Source organism: Larimichthys crocea, unplaced genomic scaffold, assembly GCF_000972845.2.
Source record: "Larimichthys crocea isolate SSNF unplaced genomic scaffold, L_crocea_2.0 scaffold83, whole genome shotgun sequence".
Taxonomy (NCBI): domain Eukaryota; kingdom Metazoa; phylum Chordata; class Actinopteri; family Sciaenidae; genus Larimichthys; species Larimichthys crocea.
Window position 1 is genome coordinate 205,703 of NW_020860930.1, and position 18,425 is coordinate 224,127.

Sequence of the window (18,425 nt, forward strand, 5' to 3'; positions counted from 1 at the left end):
CTAAATTAAAACTGGAAAGGTGTCTGAGTCTTTGTGGCGGCCTCTCGGCTCTGGAGTAACTTGCCCTGGCACATCTGATCGGATCATTTGAGGTTTTTAAATCCTCCCTAAAACACTTTCTCCAAGTATCTCAGCGTTTGTCTTAACCTTCTGTAATTATGGCACTTTATGTATTATATGTACATCATTTGTATTAACATGTACAGCACTTTGGTCAACCTCAGTTGTTTTTGAATGTATAAATAAAGTTTGAGTTGAGTCTCTATGGTGACTGGTCCATGGTGTATCCTGGCTCCGGTCCTACCATGACCCAGATGAAGATCAGTGATAATGGATGGATGTCTCCTTACACCTCGAGAACATGTGTTGTTCTGAATTACACCAAACTCTGTAACTTCTATAACTTCTGCTGCATGGACTGTTGCAGAGTGGACGGCCTTCAAAATAAAACATAGTGGGAAAACATCTGGACTTGATTTCAGCGTCATTTTGAAGTACTAAAAAAAGTAATGAGGGATAAATTCCATATTAATTTGTTCAACCGCTTCACTGAAATAGGCAAAACTTGAATCTTACCATCAATTCACTGTGTTCTACTACTTAATGTCACTGTATTTTACTGCCTTGGAACCTCATTTTGTTAGTTTCTGGTGTCTAAATCAGACAATGACGACACATTCTACCCTAAACTTATAAATAAACTACATACATGTGTGATTCTGACATGTTTGTGAGCCTGGTGACTTTGCAGTCAGTGGTTAATCAACTTTATTTGACTTTCGATCCAAGCACTAAAAATACTTCCCAGTTCATCCCGCAGTTGATTTAAGAGAACATGAACAGGTTTGCTTTTTGCAAATGAAGTTTTTATTTGCATGGAGAAAATATAGAAGACCTCTGAATTCACAGTGCGATGAAGTAACATCAGTCTCAAACGTACACCGGAGCAGAAATATGACTCGAGACATGCGATGAACATTCACAACTTCCCAAAAGCACATGCTGCTGTAAACAGGTTCAACATGGCGAGACGTCCCTACTTTCCCCTTCAGATAATGAGTCTATGTTTGGGAGACAAACAGCTTGTAACAGTACTCTGACATTTATGCAGGAAACACTAAATTTTATTATTTGAATTGTTGCTATGCTGCCATTTTTGAAACAATAGCCCCGTTTGCAGGTGAGGTGGGTGGAGAGGGGCTTTTGAGCCGTAAAGGCTCCCCCGGGGCCACCAAGGCGACGATGTTCTCCTTCTTGGACAGCCAGAAAGCCGGGTACAGAGGCTCCAGGAACTCCGCCTGGTACTCGTGGATGAGCGTCATGGTGTCCTCCACGCCGTAGAAGGCCAGGAGGCCTTTCGTGTAGTCCACGTAAACCCCGATCCGGGTGAACTTCTCCATGTTCAGCGGGGTCTCCACGTCGCTGTGCCAGGCGGAGAAGGTGCGGCCGTTCCACTGGAGACACCAGGAGAAGTTGTTCCCCGTGATGCAGCTGTTGCTCTCGTTGCCCTTGCGGTCGATGCTCTTGTAGGTCAGACCGATGTGGGTGCCCTCGCCGCTGATGTCGGCCTCGAAGTACCGCCGACCCAGATAAAAACTCTCCGCTGCCAGAACTTGGCGCCAGTTCTCGAAGCGCTCAGGTAGGTCTGGATAAGGATGCTGCCAGGGCGTGGTGTTAGTCACCTTCCTGTTTTCTTCTGTCAGTCGCAGGAACTTGTGAGCTGTGTCAGCGTCAAAACTCACGTGGGCGGCATCTGGGAGAGGATTGTGAAAACATTGTAAGTGTGAAGACGACCGTAAACTCAGCCGAGGTCAACAGGGTCACCACACTGTTGTTTCCCCGTTAACACTGTACATGTATGTCACAGCTGTAGTTACCTTTCAGTATTATCTCAAAACCAATGATCAGCCTTTAAAATCAAAGATTAAACCAGGACTTCCCAGATCTGATCAAATTTAAGTTCTCAAGAAAAAAACAAATTATTTTCTTGTGATGAATTATCTTGTTATCTCAGGATCACAAGATAAACTCGTGATCTTGAGAAATCAGCATAAAAAAAGAAAGGAAGTGAAAGCACGACTGTGTCATCATCTCACGACTCCTCAGATTTATCGTTTGGAAACCACTGAACTGAAATAACCAATATAAAGTTAAAACGAGCTCCAGAATGCTGCTTTAACACTGATGCATCTTTTACATCATGCTTTAAGTTCATGTATCTTATATTATTTGTATTATTTGGACATTTAGGTTATATTATTCGGTGATAGTGGGTCATTCCATGTTTTTGGGAAACAAGCAGAAACAATGCAGCTTGTGTCACAGACCTGTTCAGGGTCTCTGGTGCATCGCAGCCGACTGTGTGTTTGAACAAGATAAGACCGTGTATGTTTTTCTGTCTGTGTTCAGGGATTCGTACAGCTGATGTATCTGATCCAGAGCATGGCTAAGCTGAGCTGAACCTGAGAAGTCCTGTGCTGTGATCTTTGTTGTTTCGTTGTGATGTCAGGAAACTGTGACTCAGCATTTCTAAAGTGAGCTCAGCCCAACATGCTCCACGTTCAATGACAGAAAACACTTACATTTAAGGAAGTCGTCCCGCGTCACTGGATCCGGTATAGACATGTTCTGTTTGGCTGCAACAATTGCCTGCACTGTTGTCTTTATTCCCATTTTGTCTGCAACAGAAGAAGAAAATGGATTTTTATTGGAACTTTGTGTTCAGTTGGCACAGAAACGCGTCTTTCAGCGTCTGTAGGTGACAAACAAAAGAGCTGAGTCATGAAGCACGCAGGTGGTTTGGAGGCATATTTAGTCAAATTCAGTGCGTACCTGAGCTCTCCAGCAATGACACACAGGCTGGAAATTCTTTACATGTGTGAACACGCCCAGACAGTCTGTCTGTACATCTGTAACTCAGAGCTGCACTGTGACTTCTTACCGTTCTTGCATGTGTCTTTAACTTTCTCTATGTATGAAGACACGACCATGGTGCACAGCTCCTGCGTGGAGTCCACGATCACGCGGCTGAAGGAATTCAGGCGGTCCATCAGGCCGATACTGACTCCAGGCAGAGAGATATCAGTGGCTTCTTTCTTCCACTCTGAATACTCCTACAGAGCAAGCACAGAGACATTAAAAGTGATATCGCACTAGAGGGAGTGCTGTTATACTGAATATCAGCACGGCTGTGCTGCAACAGTTCTGCAAGTGACAGATTATGATTTTAAAACCTTCTGTAAAAGTGCTTTGAGTGGTCGGAAGACTAGAAAGGCACTATATAAGTACAGTCCATTTAAATTAACGTTGGTAGAGGTAATCCAAAACATAAAGTTTGTACAGAAACACAGTTCATCTTTGTGGATTGTAATTGACAGTCAGACTGTGGACATGTGTGATGTGTTTTTACGGACACGTAATGAGCTTTAGGAGCTTTAGTTCACTTCAAACTGCTAATATGTTTGTTTTGGAACGTTCTGTCAACGCTACAAAAACACTACGTAACTGTTATTGGTACGATTATTGGTTGAATACTGACAGTGGCTGATCAGGTTTGTTATTAGAACACCTAGTGCTGTTATTCTCATCAGCCTTTAGGTGTTACCTGTAAGAAATCCACATCATTTTTGTTCTTCGAGAGCTTCTCCATCTGCGCCTGTGTCTTCTTCAGCTCCGTACACCTCTGCTCCAGATGTACCCGGATGCCCTCGGCCTGCCTCAGCGCCTGCTTCTCCTCGCCCTCCAGGATCTCCGTCACCTCACGCTTCGCCCTCTCCACCACGGCCTGCAGCTCCTCGAACTGGCTCTCGATCACAGCTCGTACCTCCGTCACCGAATGCTGCGGGGGAGGTTTCAGGTAACATTCTTTACATTCTGACAGGGGAAGCGGTGCATGTCACAGCCTCTGGTACAGGGTTACATAATAACAAGCTGACTGAGGAAATACTTTATTACCTCACTGACGATTTCAACAACATAAAAAAATGATTTCCTCACACACCTGAGGGAAACCTGTCTAGTTTGGGTGGCTCCAACACCTCAGACACAGAAATAGCTGATGTATTGTGACATTCATGTGACACACACACACACACACACACACACACACACAGTGAGCTCAGTTCAGGTTAGTCATGCGGTCAGTGTGTTTACCTCAATAGAAACTGTGTTGAGTTGAAGTTTGTTGATGGCATTCTCGGCTGCTGTCACCGTCTTCACCATGTCAGTCTGCTTCTCCCTGAGTTCCCTCTGTGAATTCAACAACAGACCAAGATTCAGCACAGAAAAACCACACTCACGCCATCATGCTGAAAATATGCCAGATCCTAACAGATGTATTTGGCAGATGTAAACACAGAGGCTCATTCTTCAGGAAAACCGTGTTGTTTCCTAGTTTCCTCTACTCTCTGCATGTGGGGAGGTCGCACATCCTTCTCTACTCTCAGATATTTGTAGTTTTTAAAGGATCGGCCTGTTCAGATTCAAGTTTGAATTCCTCGGGCAGGTTCAGGCGACTCTGGGAGATAAAGGAGAATTCCTTTTGCTTTTCTTTTTTTTTAGACCCTGAGGGGAAACATTTTTTGGCTTCAGCCAGTGTGATGGAGTATTAGATCTCTAATAAAGAACAACCAAACGTTTGGGAAATGATTACAGTACAGCTAAAAGGAACTGTCTGAGGAATTTCATTTAGAGAGGGATACAAGACAGGGATGTCATCTCTCCACACTTTGTAATGCCAGAAACACTTAAAGTTACATGTGTTGGTTAGTTATGTTATTTGTTGGGTCACGTACATTTTAATGCCTGACCCACATGGACAAAAATGCAGTGAATACAGTTAAAAGTCGAATTTCAACGTCATTTATACGCAGACGATGTTGTGGTGTATTTCACCAAAAATCGACACCTTCTTTGCTAAAATTGTGTCTCAGTATTTGTTTTAGGTTTTAAAAGTGTCGATATGTCAGAGTTTGCTGATATCCTCCTTTGAAAGTGTGCCTAAAATTTACTTTTCTAAACTTGCTTTTCTTCATTCATTGGTCTTAATGTGATGATTTCACCCAAACTGGTTGATGTGAGAGAGTCAAACAAGCATTTATTCAGTATAGCAGCGATCTCTGGAGATCACACTGCAGAGCATTCGTCTGTTAAAGCCAAACGCCACGTGAGATCTGACTAACAGTTGTAACTACATAGTTGTATAGCTTTTGTCTCCTGGCTGTCACCTGATTCGTCTCAGCTCATCCGCTGCCGCCTGCTAACGTCTTACTGGTTAACGTCATGACTTGGTTAAAGTTGTCTACTCACTACAGGGACACAGGAGAATGGCTCAGAGAGGAGATGGTTACAATTGTAGCTTAATTCCACATTCTCTGAGATAAACGAGTGACAGCTTCACCTTAATTCACCCTGAGTTTAAAATCATACATTATTCCAGCAAAGCATTAGTACATTCTGCATTGTACTGCATGTGCCCTCCATCCACAACTTACATCTTGAAACAGACTTTATATGGGAAATAAAACTCAGAGGATTAAAAAGACTGAATCAAAATGCCACTGAGCGCTTTACCTGTGGCCAACAGTCCAAAGCCGACCCTCATATATACATTGGAAAAGAATAAAAACCAGCCATGTTATCACTCAGTGAACTTTATGTAATCAGATCTGTATTTATCGGTTATCATGATTTGTAGTAACACGTGAAGCCAAAGCAGAAGCAGAGTGCATGTACTGACAAGTGGCAGCTGAAACACTTTGATTCCTAACAGGTACGGCAAACCCATCGTTTGGCTCCGTGACAAATCTGTCACGTTACGACCTCGTAGCGTCACAGCGACTTCAAGGGAAGGGATTCATGACGTACTGCTGCAACAGAAACGAGCCACCGCAGTTTGTAGATTTTTGTATTATTAAGTTTTAGCTAAAAGATAAATACACAATGTTTGATAGTCAAAGAATCATCTGTTCTTGCTTGATTCGTACACGAAACACAGTTAAAAACTGTAACTACAGAGTCAGTGTTCAGTTTGTCTGTTCTGGGCTACTGTAGAAACATGGCAGACGCCGTAGAGGAGGACCCGCCGTGTTCGTCTTTTTTTCAGGTGATTAAACTCTAATGAAAAATATGAAAATCGACATATAATCGCTGTAATCTGGCACACTGGACCTTTAAGACGTGTGTTCAAAGAGTGAGGATGTACTGGGAGTTATTTCCGGCTACCTGATGGGAAACAACTCGAGGATCATGCAGCGGAAGGAAATCTGTTTAATCCAGATGGTTTGAAGAGTCTTTAAGAACTCCTGGAAATACTTTTGTCTGGTATTTATCTTTCAGAGAAACAAATGTTTGCCTCAGCGCAACTCGAATGTAAAAGCTTATACATGAAAGCATAATTCAGGATCAAGGCAGACAGTGTGTTTTACAAAAGGAGGAATCTAAGTGTTTGAATGTGGAACATGAACTCTGGACAGGAAGTCCTTTCACTCTATTGTCTTCCATGCTGTGGAAATGAATCTCTCTGAAAGGGAAGTTTCCCCTTTAGCTGATCATATTAACTTTAGTCTGATGATTTCTTGTCATCTCCTCTCACACAATTAGAGGTTTATAATGTCCCACAGTGAGTGCAGCTGTGGTCGAGTAGCATTTGTACTACCTACACTTTCAAACAGCTTTATTGACTTTACAGGCCTCCCTCGAGTGTTTGCTTTACAGCCCTAATGAAGCACTTTGGGGTTTTGCAACAACGCACTCTGCAAATAACAGGTGTAGGCTAAAAGCTGCAGATCTCTGCAGGAATCTGGACTGGAATGCTTGAACCTGTGGGTCACGGACTGTCAAAAACAGAGACAAATGACACAGAAACTGAAGCTTGAGCTTTCTCTGCGTCACAGGGGCCTAAAAAGATCTGAGTGTTGAGTTTCCAGACGGACAAGTGGGGCGAGCTCATCATTTAATGAGCTCGACAGAGGATATTAATTCAGATTTAGTGTCCTAATTTAATTTAAATCGATCAAAGCTGTGCTGTGGTGCCAGGCGGGAACAACTGTGATGCATTTGGAAGACACACTTCATCCCCTGTTATCCACCGCTGAAGGTTACAGCCATCAAAGCCGCTCAGTTAGATGATTCCTATATATATCTCAGCAGTGTGGATACAATTTAAGGAATATTTTGGAGCTCAAATTGCAAATTAATTGCATTTGTCCTGTCATATTTTGTCATTGCGATGTTGAAAAACTTGATTTCTTTACTCTGTAAGAGAGTCAGACTCTATCTTTGCCTTAGACTGAGAGATAAATCACAAAAGGAAACATACAGGTGTCTCTGTGTTATGTTGAGGCAGCTAACAAATGATTGTTCTAATTAATAATTTAGTTAAAAAAAGGAGTGATTGCTTGTTTTGTCCAAATAAATGTCCAAAAAACTTCAAGATGTTTAATTCTTAATGAGATAAAATAGCAAATCCTCAGAAATCACTTCATGTTTTCTGACTTTTCTGGATACTGTGACATCTACAAACCTCTAAAATCCTTCAAAGTGACAAATCTGTGAAGAAAACATGGCTCTTTGGTTCATCTGCTCACAGTTTGTGTTCACACTGAGGTGTAACCTGCGATGATATTTTAAGGCGTCACAAGCCAAAAAGGTTTGAAACCACCAAGTGCTCGACGTGAGCTTAATATATTTACATAAACATGGATAGATATAGAAAAGCATCACTCGCCTCTATCCGTCCACGAGCCTCCACCACAGGCACCGTGTTGTGGCCCTTGTGGTCCTCCGTCACACAGTCCTGACAGACGCAGCAGGCGTCAGCGCAGCAGAAGAGCTCCAGGGGCCACTTGTGGCTCTCGCAGGTCCTCCTCTCGATGTCCCTGAGCGGCTCCACCAGCCGGTGGTTCTGAAACTTTGGGTTCTCCAGGTGAGGCCGGAGGTGGGCCCCGCAGTAGGACACCAGGCAGGTGAGGCAGGACTTGAGGGCCCTGCAGGGGCTCTCGATGCATGAGTCACACACCACATCGTCCGGGCCCAAAGGTTCCTCCTTCACCTCTTCACCACTTTCCTCTTTCTTCTCCTCCTCGGGCTTCTTGGGGTCTTCAGACTCCTGCAGATCTTCTTGGATTTTGGTCTCCTCTGCCGTCTTGGAGTCTTCACTTTGCTCCTTCTTGCTGTCGATCACAGGAGCGTCGGTTTCTGTCCCGTTCTGTTTGGGACCGTCAGCAGGTTCAGGCTTGTCCATGCTCTTCACACACTCAGGACATCCTTTACTTTTATCCCCGAGGCAGGAGCTACAAACGGAGTGACAGCAGGCAGCCGGCTTGCCTCCGCTCAGTTCACCTGAGCAGACCTGACACAGCTGCTGTGCGGAGATGGGAGCTGCTTCTTCAGCTGCAGTATCTGCCATGTCTTCAGTCTGTGCCTCTGCGTCAGCCCCGGCTTCACTTCCACTCTCTCAGACTCTCTGAAAAGAACTGGCTCAGCTGCTTTTTGTCAGCCGGTATAGTTCCTGGATCGCACTGTAAAGCCACACCTAGAGGATGTCAGTCATGGCCCATAGTTTCAGTCTACATGTTATCCGCCCCCTCAGCACTCACATGCAACAAGGCGGGCCTGATACACCCCCGTGCACAATCACTGCCCTCCCCTTCCCTGGAGGGAAAAGAACCACAGGGTGGAGCAAACAAGCAAATAATTAGGTGTAGAGTTGCAGTCTCTCTCTCATGCATCATGTTTAAAGTTTAAAGTTTGATAGTTTCCAGATGTTTCTTCTTACCTCGCTCTTTCACTCTCTTCCTGCTCTGTCTGAGTTTGATTGGATTATCTTGATAAAAACTGAGGAAATCATCGCTGCCAGCTTCTTCCCTTTGTTCAGCCAGCTGCTCCAAAGTTCAAGTGGAAAATCCAGTGAAAATGTAAATACACTGAGTGAATCAGCAGGCTCAGACACAGAGCGCCACCAAGCGACCACAGCTGGTGGATGAGTAAAAGTTAAGACTCATTCATCAAGTGACTCACAGTGAAGTGTAATGCAGCTCTCGTGTGGTCATGTGATTAATCACATGTGTGTTAAACCAATCAGAAACATTCTCTGAGCTAAAAGATGGACAGACACATTTCTAAAGTCATGAATGTGTCAAGGAAATATTAACAGACTGATTCAGTCGTGTCTCTACATCTACAGACTCTGAAACAAGTCAAAGTCACTGGTGAATATTTATGACACACCTACAGAGAGTTGTCACCCGACTCTTTGAGTTTGGAGTTTTTGTGCCTCTTTTGGCTCCTTGTTTTGTTTCTATGTCATGAAACTGTTTTGGCTCCTCGAAGCTGTTTCCAGGTGCAGCAAGGAGGACAAACTCTGATCAGTTTACAGCAGTTTACAGTTAGAGACCTGCAGGTGAACAGAGCGGAGGATTTAGCAGCTGAAGAGACAGATATTCATCTTTGGAGGTGGTGGAGACCAAAACAGAGCTGGAAGAGAGTTTAAAGAGATTAAAGCGAGTTTCACTGAGAGTAAAGCTCTGATTCTGATTCTGTTAAAAGTGTCAATGAATCAATGTAAATGTAACGAGGAGAGAGTTTGCGAACGTTCTCACTTAACGAGGTGATAATGTGTCCACAGTTTGTTAAAATGTACATTAATACAACCTTTACTTTATATGTGAGTCCACAATTTAAAAATAAACCTGTAGGCTTTGAAATTATGCATAGTTTAATATGATATAAGCAGCACAGACGTCATGTCAATGAAGGCAATAAAATAAAATTCAGGTTAAAATTCATCGTCAGAAGAAACAAAGCACGGTGAGACGCCTCCGTGTCTTTGTGTGCTGTAACTACAGTGCAGTCAAGAATGTGCCATTGACGAGAGGAGACGGAGAATTAAACATTTACACTGACAATAAAACAGCATCAACATCTGTCACTATGGAAACGGAGGAGTAAGGTCAGAGGTGTTAGCCAGCGAGTGCAATTCAGCTGTCCGCAGTAAAGACAGAAACCGTTTGTGCCACGGATGGTCTGTACACAGGGTGAGGGAGTAATAGATTACATGAAATTGGGATTGCATAATCAGATTACAAAAAAAACGATAACCAGCCCAGATTACATTCAAACCGTCTCGACTGACATACAGGTTGTTTCAGAGAAGACAGTTCGTCCAGAAACAACACACGCCTACATCTTTCCATCTTAATGCTTCCTTTAAAGGTCCTTATGTACGATTATGAGGCATTTTATGTATTAACATTATGTTTTAATCACTTTTTATTGCTAATAGGTCAACAGGTTGTAAAACAGCCTGTTCACGACAACCTGTGGACTGATTTCCATCCAGAGGACAAATCTTTGCAGACAATCCAAAGGATGTGACGGTTATGCTCCTGAGTGCTTCCTCTCTCTCTTAACGAGTCCAGAGTAAAGGCTCACATTGATGGACAGCACGTGAAATAAACCGTGATGCTGTGGCTGGTTTGAGCTAAAATGGACATATTGCTAGAAAACAAACCCCCGTCTCTGGTGGATATCGAACTCCTCCAGACTCTGGGGGGCTGATCTGGTTGGTAAATTTGCTGACTAGCTGTTTGCCAAATGACCTCATCAGCCAGCGTGATCCATGATGCTAACTTGTGCATTAAGACAAACAGGTGTGACATCGATAAGGCGGAGGTCAACCAGCTGAGCTGGTCGTGGCTTGGCTTCGTGACGTTGGCTGATGGGGTGATTTGCAGACGGCGAGCCAGTCGGTATCATGGTCCAAGTAAAATATAATAATATTACAGACAATAACATTATTCTAAACATGATCGTAGTTCATTTTCCAGCATTCTGTGTTAATTTCAGTGTTCAGTCTCGTGTACGTCACTTTTGGTTGATGCCCAGGATGAAGCTTTAAAAATGCCAATAAATTATACCACAGTACAAATAAAGTGCCATCATAACACATTTGATTAGTGTATTATTTTCATATTCTAAATAATATTTTATATATTTTAATTAATATTAATTAATATAATAATTACATTTCCAAATGCATCAACAATTTCTTCATATCTGATAAAATATGATGCTCTGAATCGCTCGGTGTTGCACCTTACAGTAAAATCCAGTCGTAGGTAACCAGTTATTCAGGACCAGCAGGTTCCTCACAAAGAGCCTCACTAACTTGAACTATTTGCTTCATGAAACAGACCTCAGATCAGATAAAAACATGTGATTAATCTCCTTATTGTGACTTTTAATGCAGCGTCCATTAAACCTAATGAAGTTTTGGTTGAGCGCTTCTCTTTGTGCTATTTATGAAACGACCTCTGAGCGTGTTCATTCTGTAATCAGTTAGAAAAGTTTCACGTGTCAATGTGCTATTGATTAAAAACATAGTCTGTCAGTTAACCTGGACTGTGGAGGATAGAACATGTCAGCAGAAATGTGCTTAAACACTGAAGCTTGTGCTTTGGAGCAGCAGCAGTCTTTAGTCTGAGGAGTTCTTCTCTTTCACTGCACGCCGACCAGCTCCGTGATGGGCGGGGCGAACACCATCAGCTCCTGGTATTTGTGGAAGAAAAGGTTCAGGCGGGAGAGGTAGCTGTCCTGCTGGTACGGAAGCTTCTTTTCAGTCAGATATTTGGACACGACGGGCTTCACCTGGAGAGACACGGGGACACGTTCACAGGTGTATGCAGAGGTGACAAACACAAAAAACATTCACTGACACTGACTGCAACAAGGACCACGACACGTTTCACACCAAAATCTGAAATAACTGACTTTGTAACTCTGATTATTTATGAATTTTTACTATATATTATTTAGTTTTTCCATGACACTTTAACCAAGGTGTGAACTGTAAATAATATTATGAAGACCTGCTCTGTGTAGAAAGAGCCCTGAGACTTCTCTTATGATTTGATTATATAGATAAAATGTAATTAAAACTGAAATACTTTCCAGATAGTGTTGCGGTCTTAAATAGACACTGTGTGTACTTGTGTGTGTTTATTTCAGATTTTTTTAAAGTGGATTTGAAGCAGCAGACGAGTTTGAGGCCTTAGTATGATTCAAGCCTACACTTCCCATAATGCAACACGGTTCATGTCAGGTGTGTATGGAAGCAAACTGCTGCCAGTATCATGTCACCACATTAAGACTGTGAAGATATTTTCACGACAAACAAACTTCAAACAATCGTGACACTGATCTGTTTGGCAGCAATACACTGAACACTCTCACAAATGTTAAAACTTAACATTACGAATTCTCAAATAAACATTATAATGAGGGAGGAAGATCATGTGATATGACTGAAAGACTCTACAAGTTTGTTACCTGAACCAAACAGGTAATTACTGTAAATATAAAGGTTTTATATAGACGTTCTATATGTGTAAAGTGTTTCCTACCTTTAAACACATGTGATCAGACAGGAAGGGGAAGAGATGATGCTCCACGTGGCAGTTTATAAGCGAGTGTCCGAACGTCCAGTCCAGCAGGAAGTTACGTGGCAGGTTCAGGACGCCGTGGGTCATCTGGTAGATCCTCTTCGGTCGACGGGTCGGGGAGAACATGTGGAGGCCGATGTGCTGCGATGACACACAGGTAAAGGTCACATGTTAAATCACAGGTCATACTACCTGACTGATGAGGAGCATTTCAGCCTCTGGTGGTCACAATGAGTATTACAACAACATCTGACAAAACTTTTTTCCAACCTGATCCACTGAAAACATTCAAGACATTTAGAGAGAACAATTTAGATTACACTTCCTAAATGGATCACAAGATCATTTCGGCCGCTCAGGGCTTCCGTACAGAAAACTCTGGAGGTCTTAATGAGGATTATTGCTTTGTTTAATGAGCTGGTCTGATCCCTCACAGTGCTGGAGGAGTTACTTTGAAGCTCCGAGCCTTCTATCTTTAATTAAAGCAAACACACTCATGATTAAAGCAACACTGTGTAACTTTCCTACCATAAACTAACGTCTCTGACCTCCTGTTGACCCACTGACCCAACACGGGTCGGGAGGAGTACGCACGGCACTAAGTCAGGCAATGTAAGAGGCCATATACGCAATGTTGCTTCAGTATTTCAGATGAAGTTCTGGTTCAGTGGTGCAAAATCACCAACAAACAAACAAACACACTGTGAACTCTTTTCAGAGATGATGTCGTCCTCAATCACTGGGTGAATTCTTGCTTTGATCAGCTGCTAAATCAGAAACCAGTTCAACTAAACTGGATTTCAATTCCTTGAATTTCAATAAGTAAGTTTAAATAAATAATAAATAAGTTTGTATGGCTGGTTTCGATGGACCAGCACTGTTTGTATGAATACAAAACAAAGAGTATAGAGGATATATAAAGAATATAGAGAGGAAAACTTTCAGATCAGACCAATCCAAAGGTCATCCTCGGCTAAAGTACATGGGAACGCTGAGTTCAGGGAAAAGCAGATAAGGACAATGGCCAACAACAGCATCAGGAGACAGAGAACAGGTTTTCAGTCCGACTCCCCGGAGAGAACAAACATTTCCACCCCTGACTTCACATCAAGAACCTGTGTTTTCTGATCCACCTACACACTTTGATCAGAACAATGCACAATGACCTGCAGGACTCGAGACTCAATCTGGGAAAATCATGCATGAATTGTTTCTTTTTATCCCGTTAGTTCCCCGACCGGTCCGGTCTACGAGAACACAAAGCTGCATTCAACGGTTTCTCAGAAGCAACAAGAAGTGCTCTCATAATCACTCGGCATGAAAGGACGCCGCAGTCTTTAGCAAATCTGTGAACTCTGAATATAGTGTTATCATAGTGGGAGTCCCTTTAGCAGCTTTTCTGGAGCTTTCAGTCATATCACATGATCTTATTCAGCAGACAGGGTCAGGGTGTCATGGAAACAACCAAGCAAACCAACTATTTCACTGATTCTGGTGAAACTGGATCATATTTTATGGAGGAAATGTTTTCTGGTTTCCCCTCTGATGTCTCTGCCTTAATTCTCAGGCTAGCTGCTGCTAATAGTAGTTGCCGTTAGCTCAGTTAGCTGTTCCTAGATTGGGAGCTGGGGGGAAGGTTGGTGTTCACATCACTAGCAAAGGAGACAGCAACAGAACCGGGCTCAGCAGCTTCTATGGACATCATGGCGGAGGCGAAGAGACTGAACAGGACCTTCATGGAGCAAGAGGCCAAATAATCTGGGAGTGACTTTTAGTGGTTGGTGAAATAAAAGCGGGGCTGTAGACTGGAGAACATGGACTGAACATGTACAGTACAGCGGGTCGCTGCAGGTATTTCTCACCTGGAAGATGTTGACATGGATGTAGGGCACGGAGAACATTGCTCTGCAGACAAGCATGCAGAGCAAAGCACTGAGGGGCGACAGGAACCCGGAGACGTGGATCAGCAGCCAGTACTGTGAATACAGGCCCAGTGTTACCATCATGATGGTCCTGACGATGTGGACCAAAGAGTGTCCTTTGAGATGAGCTGTGGAAGAAACCATCACAGGTATGAGAATAAACTCACACATAAGTGAGAGAGGCGAGCTAACACGGGCACTTGAAGAGGATCAGAAGGAAAGATACCCATCGCAACTTTATGCTGATAGTCACATTTAATGTCGAAATATTCGAGCAAACCCATAAAACATCTCCTCTGGTCCTGTGGCGCCTCTTACCGAGTGCAACAAGTGGAGTGATGATGGGCACGGCCAGGGGAGCGATGAACAGGTAGACGGTGCGAGGCAAGAAGGGGACCTTCCAAACGCTGGAGTCACCCAGTCCGATGACGTTAGTGTGAGCGTGATGCATCTTAATGTGGCCCTGAATGCCAGCTCGCGCTGAGAAGGAGCCGCAGATCTGAATGGATGAAGGACAGACTTTTAGTTTGTGAACATCCAAACATCCAAACACAGACGGTCAGTGAAAACATCCATATTTTGTATCGATTGACACGTTTTTTCGCAGTAAACATCCACATGTGAATTCACAAGTTCACAGAGGTCAGTCTGCTCGACACTTAATCATTCACCTGTGTAAATATTACTGTTTCTAGGGTCACGCAGCGAGTGTGAGGCCTCACCCTGCTGCACATTCACACCTGTGTTGCAAGCTGAAGGCTTTAGCATCTCTCACCAAAGGTAACTAACACATTATAGATTGTTTCTTTCATTTATGCAATAAAATATTCCTTGTTGTCACCGTGCGGTTGCCAGGCGACCACCCCAGCCATAACTGCAGTGTTTGTATGGAATAAACACGGAGCTGTGACTTGTTAATTATTGAGCCGTGCTCTCAGGGGGATGGAGCCACGTTTCCAGTCTTTATGCTAAGCTAACTAGCTGATTGTAGTCATGTGTGGCTTCAATCTTCTTATCTGACTCTCCTGCTGCATGTGAGAGTAATAAAAATGTATTTCTGTACATCTAACCTCGATGAAGAAGACGGCCCAGAACTTTGCCCAGGCCTGAGACTCGCTCAGCGCCCCGTGGCTGGCCAGGTGTGTCCCTTTGACGGTGAGGACAGCGTGAGCCACGCCCATCAGCAGCACGCCCGCCGAAAACCACACGACGTGGGAGGAGCCGAGGAGGAGGAAGGCTGCAAGACCGAGACAGAAAGCTGTGTTACCACGGCAACAGCACACATGTTTTCATCCGCTTCACATAACTTAAACATTTACTTTAACGGGAAGTTATTTTACAGTGTTTGAGTTTCTTTCCTGAACGTGTGACTGAGATTAAAGCCTGTCCTGATAAGCATGTAAGAAAAAGATCGAGATCGGTGTTTGGTTTGTCCGCTCTGGGCTGCTGTAGAAAACATGGCAGACTCCGTGGAAGAGGACCCGCTCCTCGCTGGTTACACACTGATGGAAACATACTAAGACACATTGTCACACTGGCCCTTTAAGTGTTGGAGACGTGGACATTTTGACTCCACAAAGAGTTCAGCAGAGACGTTGGGATTAATGTTCTCGGGACCATAAATGGCTGTTAATCCATCCAACACTCGAGGTGGAGGTATTTGACTTTGGGCCAAGATGTGGGATCAACACACACACACACACACACACACACACACACACACACACACACACACACACACTGCCATCCCCACGGCAACGCCACTCTCTGGCTGAAGGTCTGCTGTGTTTCTGCAGGAAGATCAGGTGAAGCAATGAAACTCTATCCTGAGCTGCAGGTGACTGTCTGACACGATTACATCATGTTTCTGCTCACACATCATTCGCTTCCTGTCTGCAGTTTCAGTTCAGTGCTGAAATGCCTGATGAATAATAAAGGAGATGCAGCATCAGTGTGGTTGCTTTGTGGTGACAGATTGGTCTTTTTAACTCTAATAACCCTGAAACTCAAGCAGCCGCTGAGAGGCTTCTCTGGCTGCAGCTCCCTAACCCAATAAAACAGCACTAATACACCACACCTCCTATTTCAAAGCAGCCTATTTCGAGGCGATAAGTCACAAGCTCAGATACACAATGACAGATGCCTCCTCGACCCCGCTGTGCCACTGAATCCAAGCCACATGTGAGTATTCCTCCACCCTTATACGACGGTGCATGGGTTCATTTGAGTGAAGAGAGTCTGGATTACAACTGAAGCCTGAACCAGGTGTCCTGTGGTGTGTGGAGAGCTGTCGCTTCCAATGATCGAGTGACGCGGGTCACAATAGGCTCCCGTCCTAATTGAGGTCAGCCGCTGACCACCAGTGACCCAGATAGACAGAGGAGGACCATGGGATACCGAGTTATGACAACAAGAGCCGGGCTGAACGAGCTGCTTGGACTTTAAACTTGGATTACTTTACACAGGACATAAATGAATGAATGAGGCAGCGTGTAGTACAACATTAAACATGAATTAACTTCTTAGGCTTCTGTGACAGTAAACTGAATATTTTGTAGGCAAATTAAAGATTTTATGATTGATATTTTCATTCAGACAATTTATGGAATAAATGATTAATCGAGGACACAAAGGGTAGATTAAATTATAATAGAAGAATTGTTAGTTGCAGTCCTTCATTTTAAGACTTCACTTTGGGCTCCAGGCTGTTTATGTACTTAATGATGTATTCATTTGTGTTTTTCCTGCAGTGTATATTCTGCATTGTACAGGCAGTATGATGGTGATAATTCAGTGTGATCTTCATGCATCTATCATGTGTCACTGCAGAAAGTTCCCCATGTTTTATTGAATTATCAGGTTAATGTTTCATCTGCAGTTCCTGTGCCATGAAATAACTAATCACTCATCATCCTCTGCTTTCTAACAGCATCTACAGACTTTCTAACCCACCCATGATGTGATCAGCTGTGTGAAGTTTCCGCACACTCTTACCGGGAGGCAGACAGAGGAATGCTGCTGCCAGGATGCTGCAGTCGATCCCCCTCCTCTCCCACCAGCTGCTCTCCTTCACCATCTTCTGCACCAGCCTCGTCAGCTCCATCATGAGCGACTCCTCCTCACCGCCGTTCTTCTTCATCTCCTCGCTGCCTTCTGAATCCCCTTTCCTCTTCACTAACATCTCCCCCATCTTCCCGTCTCCTCCTCCTCCCTCATCCCGTCCTTCCCTCCACTCCTCCGGTACACTCTGCATGTCAGCTCCTGTGCTGCTGCTGCTGCTGCTGCTGCTGCTCGGACAGAAGTCAGCATGCAGTTTGTTTCCTCTTTAAAGAAGCATATACGCTGCACCCTGCACATAAAGTCCACAGGTCAGAGCATTGCGAAAGTCCTCATTGGCGAGGAGCATTGTCAGAGAGGCCCAGCCCCCTTCCTGCTGCTTCAAGAGCCTCGTGGACCCTCCTCTTCTACCTCCTTCTCATCTCTCTTACACTGTTTCCTCTTTTTTTCCACCCCTCCTGTCAGCTGACTCCTGATGCAATCGAGCAGCAGTGGAATTTATCATCCAAAAAAAAAAGAGATGTAAGACTGCCCCGTGACGTGATGCATCCAAGAATCCTCACACTAAACTACAGCTGCTCAGCTCAGAGTCCACTCCCTCCCTCCTCTCTGGTGTCTCATGCATTCTGCATGTCGCTGACCCCCCTTGTGTTTCTTTGTGTCAGCTTCCCTCCTCCTCCTCGTAACCTTGGCAAACCTCCTGGGAAAGCAGCGGGAGACAGGAGGGCGGTGGAGTGGATTAACAGTGGCTGTTCAGTTGTTTTCTTCACTGGGGGAAAGGTTCAGGGATGAAGAGGAGAAGATGCTGGTGTGAAAGAATGTGCCCTGGTAGTTAGTATGTATCTACGTGCACATATCTAATGTCAGTGCTGCTGGGGACGGGCCAGTGTTCTTGGCCTGAGGCATGCAGACTGCAGCGTGCACTTTAACAGATAGAGTGTGTGTGTGTGTGTGTGTGTGTGTGTGTGTGTGTGTTTCGTACTCCACAGGACAGCAGGTACTGCAG

General features: G+C 44.2%; 2 protein-coding genes across 3 annotated transcripts; both read right to left on the bottom strand.

The window, feature by feature from the left end:
• Window positions 1-844: 844 nt before the first annotated feature.
• Window positions 845-9,029, bottom strand: trim16 (tripartite motif containing 16). 2 transcript variants are annotated; one of them, XM_027277149.1, is made up of 7 exons: window positions 8,777-9,029; window positions 7,727-8,519; window positions 4,153-4,248; window positions 3,605-3,838; window positions 2,942-3,113; window positions 2,583-2,678; window positions 845-1,753 (listed from the first exon to the last, which is right to left on the bottom strand). In XM_027277149.1, exons 2-7 carry the CDS (start codon window positions 8,405-8,407, stop codon window positions 1,143-1,145), a joined length of 1,890 nt encoding a protein of 629 aa, XP_027132950.1. In that variant the 5' UTR covers window positions 8,408-8,519; window positions 8,777-9,029; the 3' UTR covers window positions 845-1,142. The 2 variants fall into 2 exon arrangements, with proteins under 2 accessions (XP_027132950.1, XP_019124503.1); XM_019268958.2 differs by having other exon boundaries at window positions 7,727-8,652.
• A 665-nt stretch (window positions 9,030-9,694) lies between these two features.
• Window positions 9,695-18,019, bottom strand: fads6 (fatty acid desaturase 6). Its single transcript, XM_010742373.3, has 6 exons — window positions 17,357-18,019; window positions 15,433-15,599; window positions 14,681-14,861; window positions 14,303-14,490; window positions 12,402-12,581; window positions 9,695-11,646 (listed from the first exon to the last, which is right to left on the bottom strand). The coding sequence occupies exons 1-6, from the start codon at window positions 17,613-17,615 to the stop codon at window positions 11,497-11,499; spliced, it is 1,125 nt and encodes a 374-aa protein (XP_010740675.2). The 5' UTR covers window positions 17,616-18,019; the 3' UTR covers window positions 9,695-11,496.
• Between the last annotated feature and the right edge of the window lie 406 nt (window positions 18,020-18,425).

Bases quoted from the DNA above. Each gene is read 5' to 3' on its own strand.
- fads6 (XM_010742373.3), bottom strand. From the start codon at position 17,615: ATGCAGAGTGTACCGGAGGAGTGGAGGGAAGGACGGGATGAGGGAGGA. The intron at 12,582-14,302 runs GTGAGAAATACC...GTGTCATCGCAG, and splicing joins TCCATGTCAACATCTTCCAG to CACATCGGCCTCCACATGTT. The intron at 11,647-12,401 runs GTAGGAAACACT...GTGTCTCTCCAG, and splicing joins CTGATCACATGTGTTTAAAG to GTGAAGCCCGTCGTGTCCAA.
- trim16 (XM_027277149.1), bottom strand. From the start codon at position 8,407: ATGGCAGATACTGCAGCTGAAGAAGCAGCTCCCATCTCCGCACAGCAG. The intron at 3,114-3,604 runs GTAACACCTAAA...CTTGCTCTGTAG, and splicing joins ATGATGTGGATTTCTTACAG to GAGTATTCAGAGTGGAAGAA. The intron at 1,754-2,582 runs GTAAGTGTTTTC...ATCCTCTCCCAG, and splicing joins GCGGGACGACTTCCTTAAAT to ATGCCGCCCACGTGAGTTTT.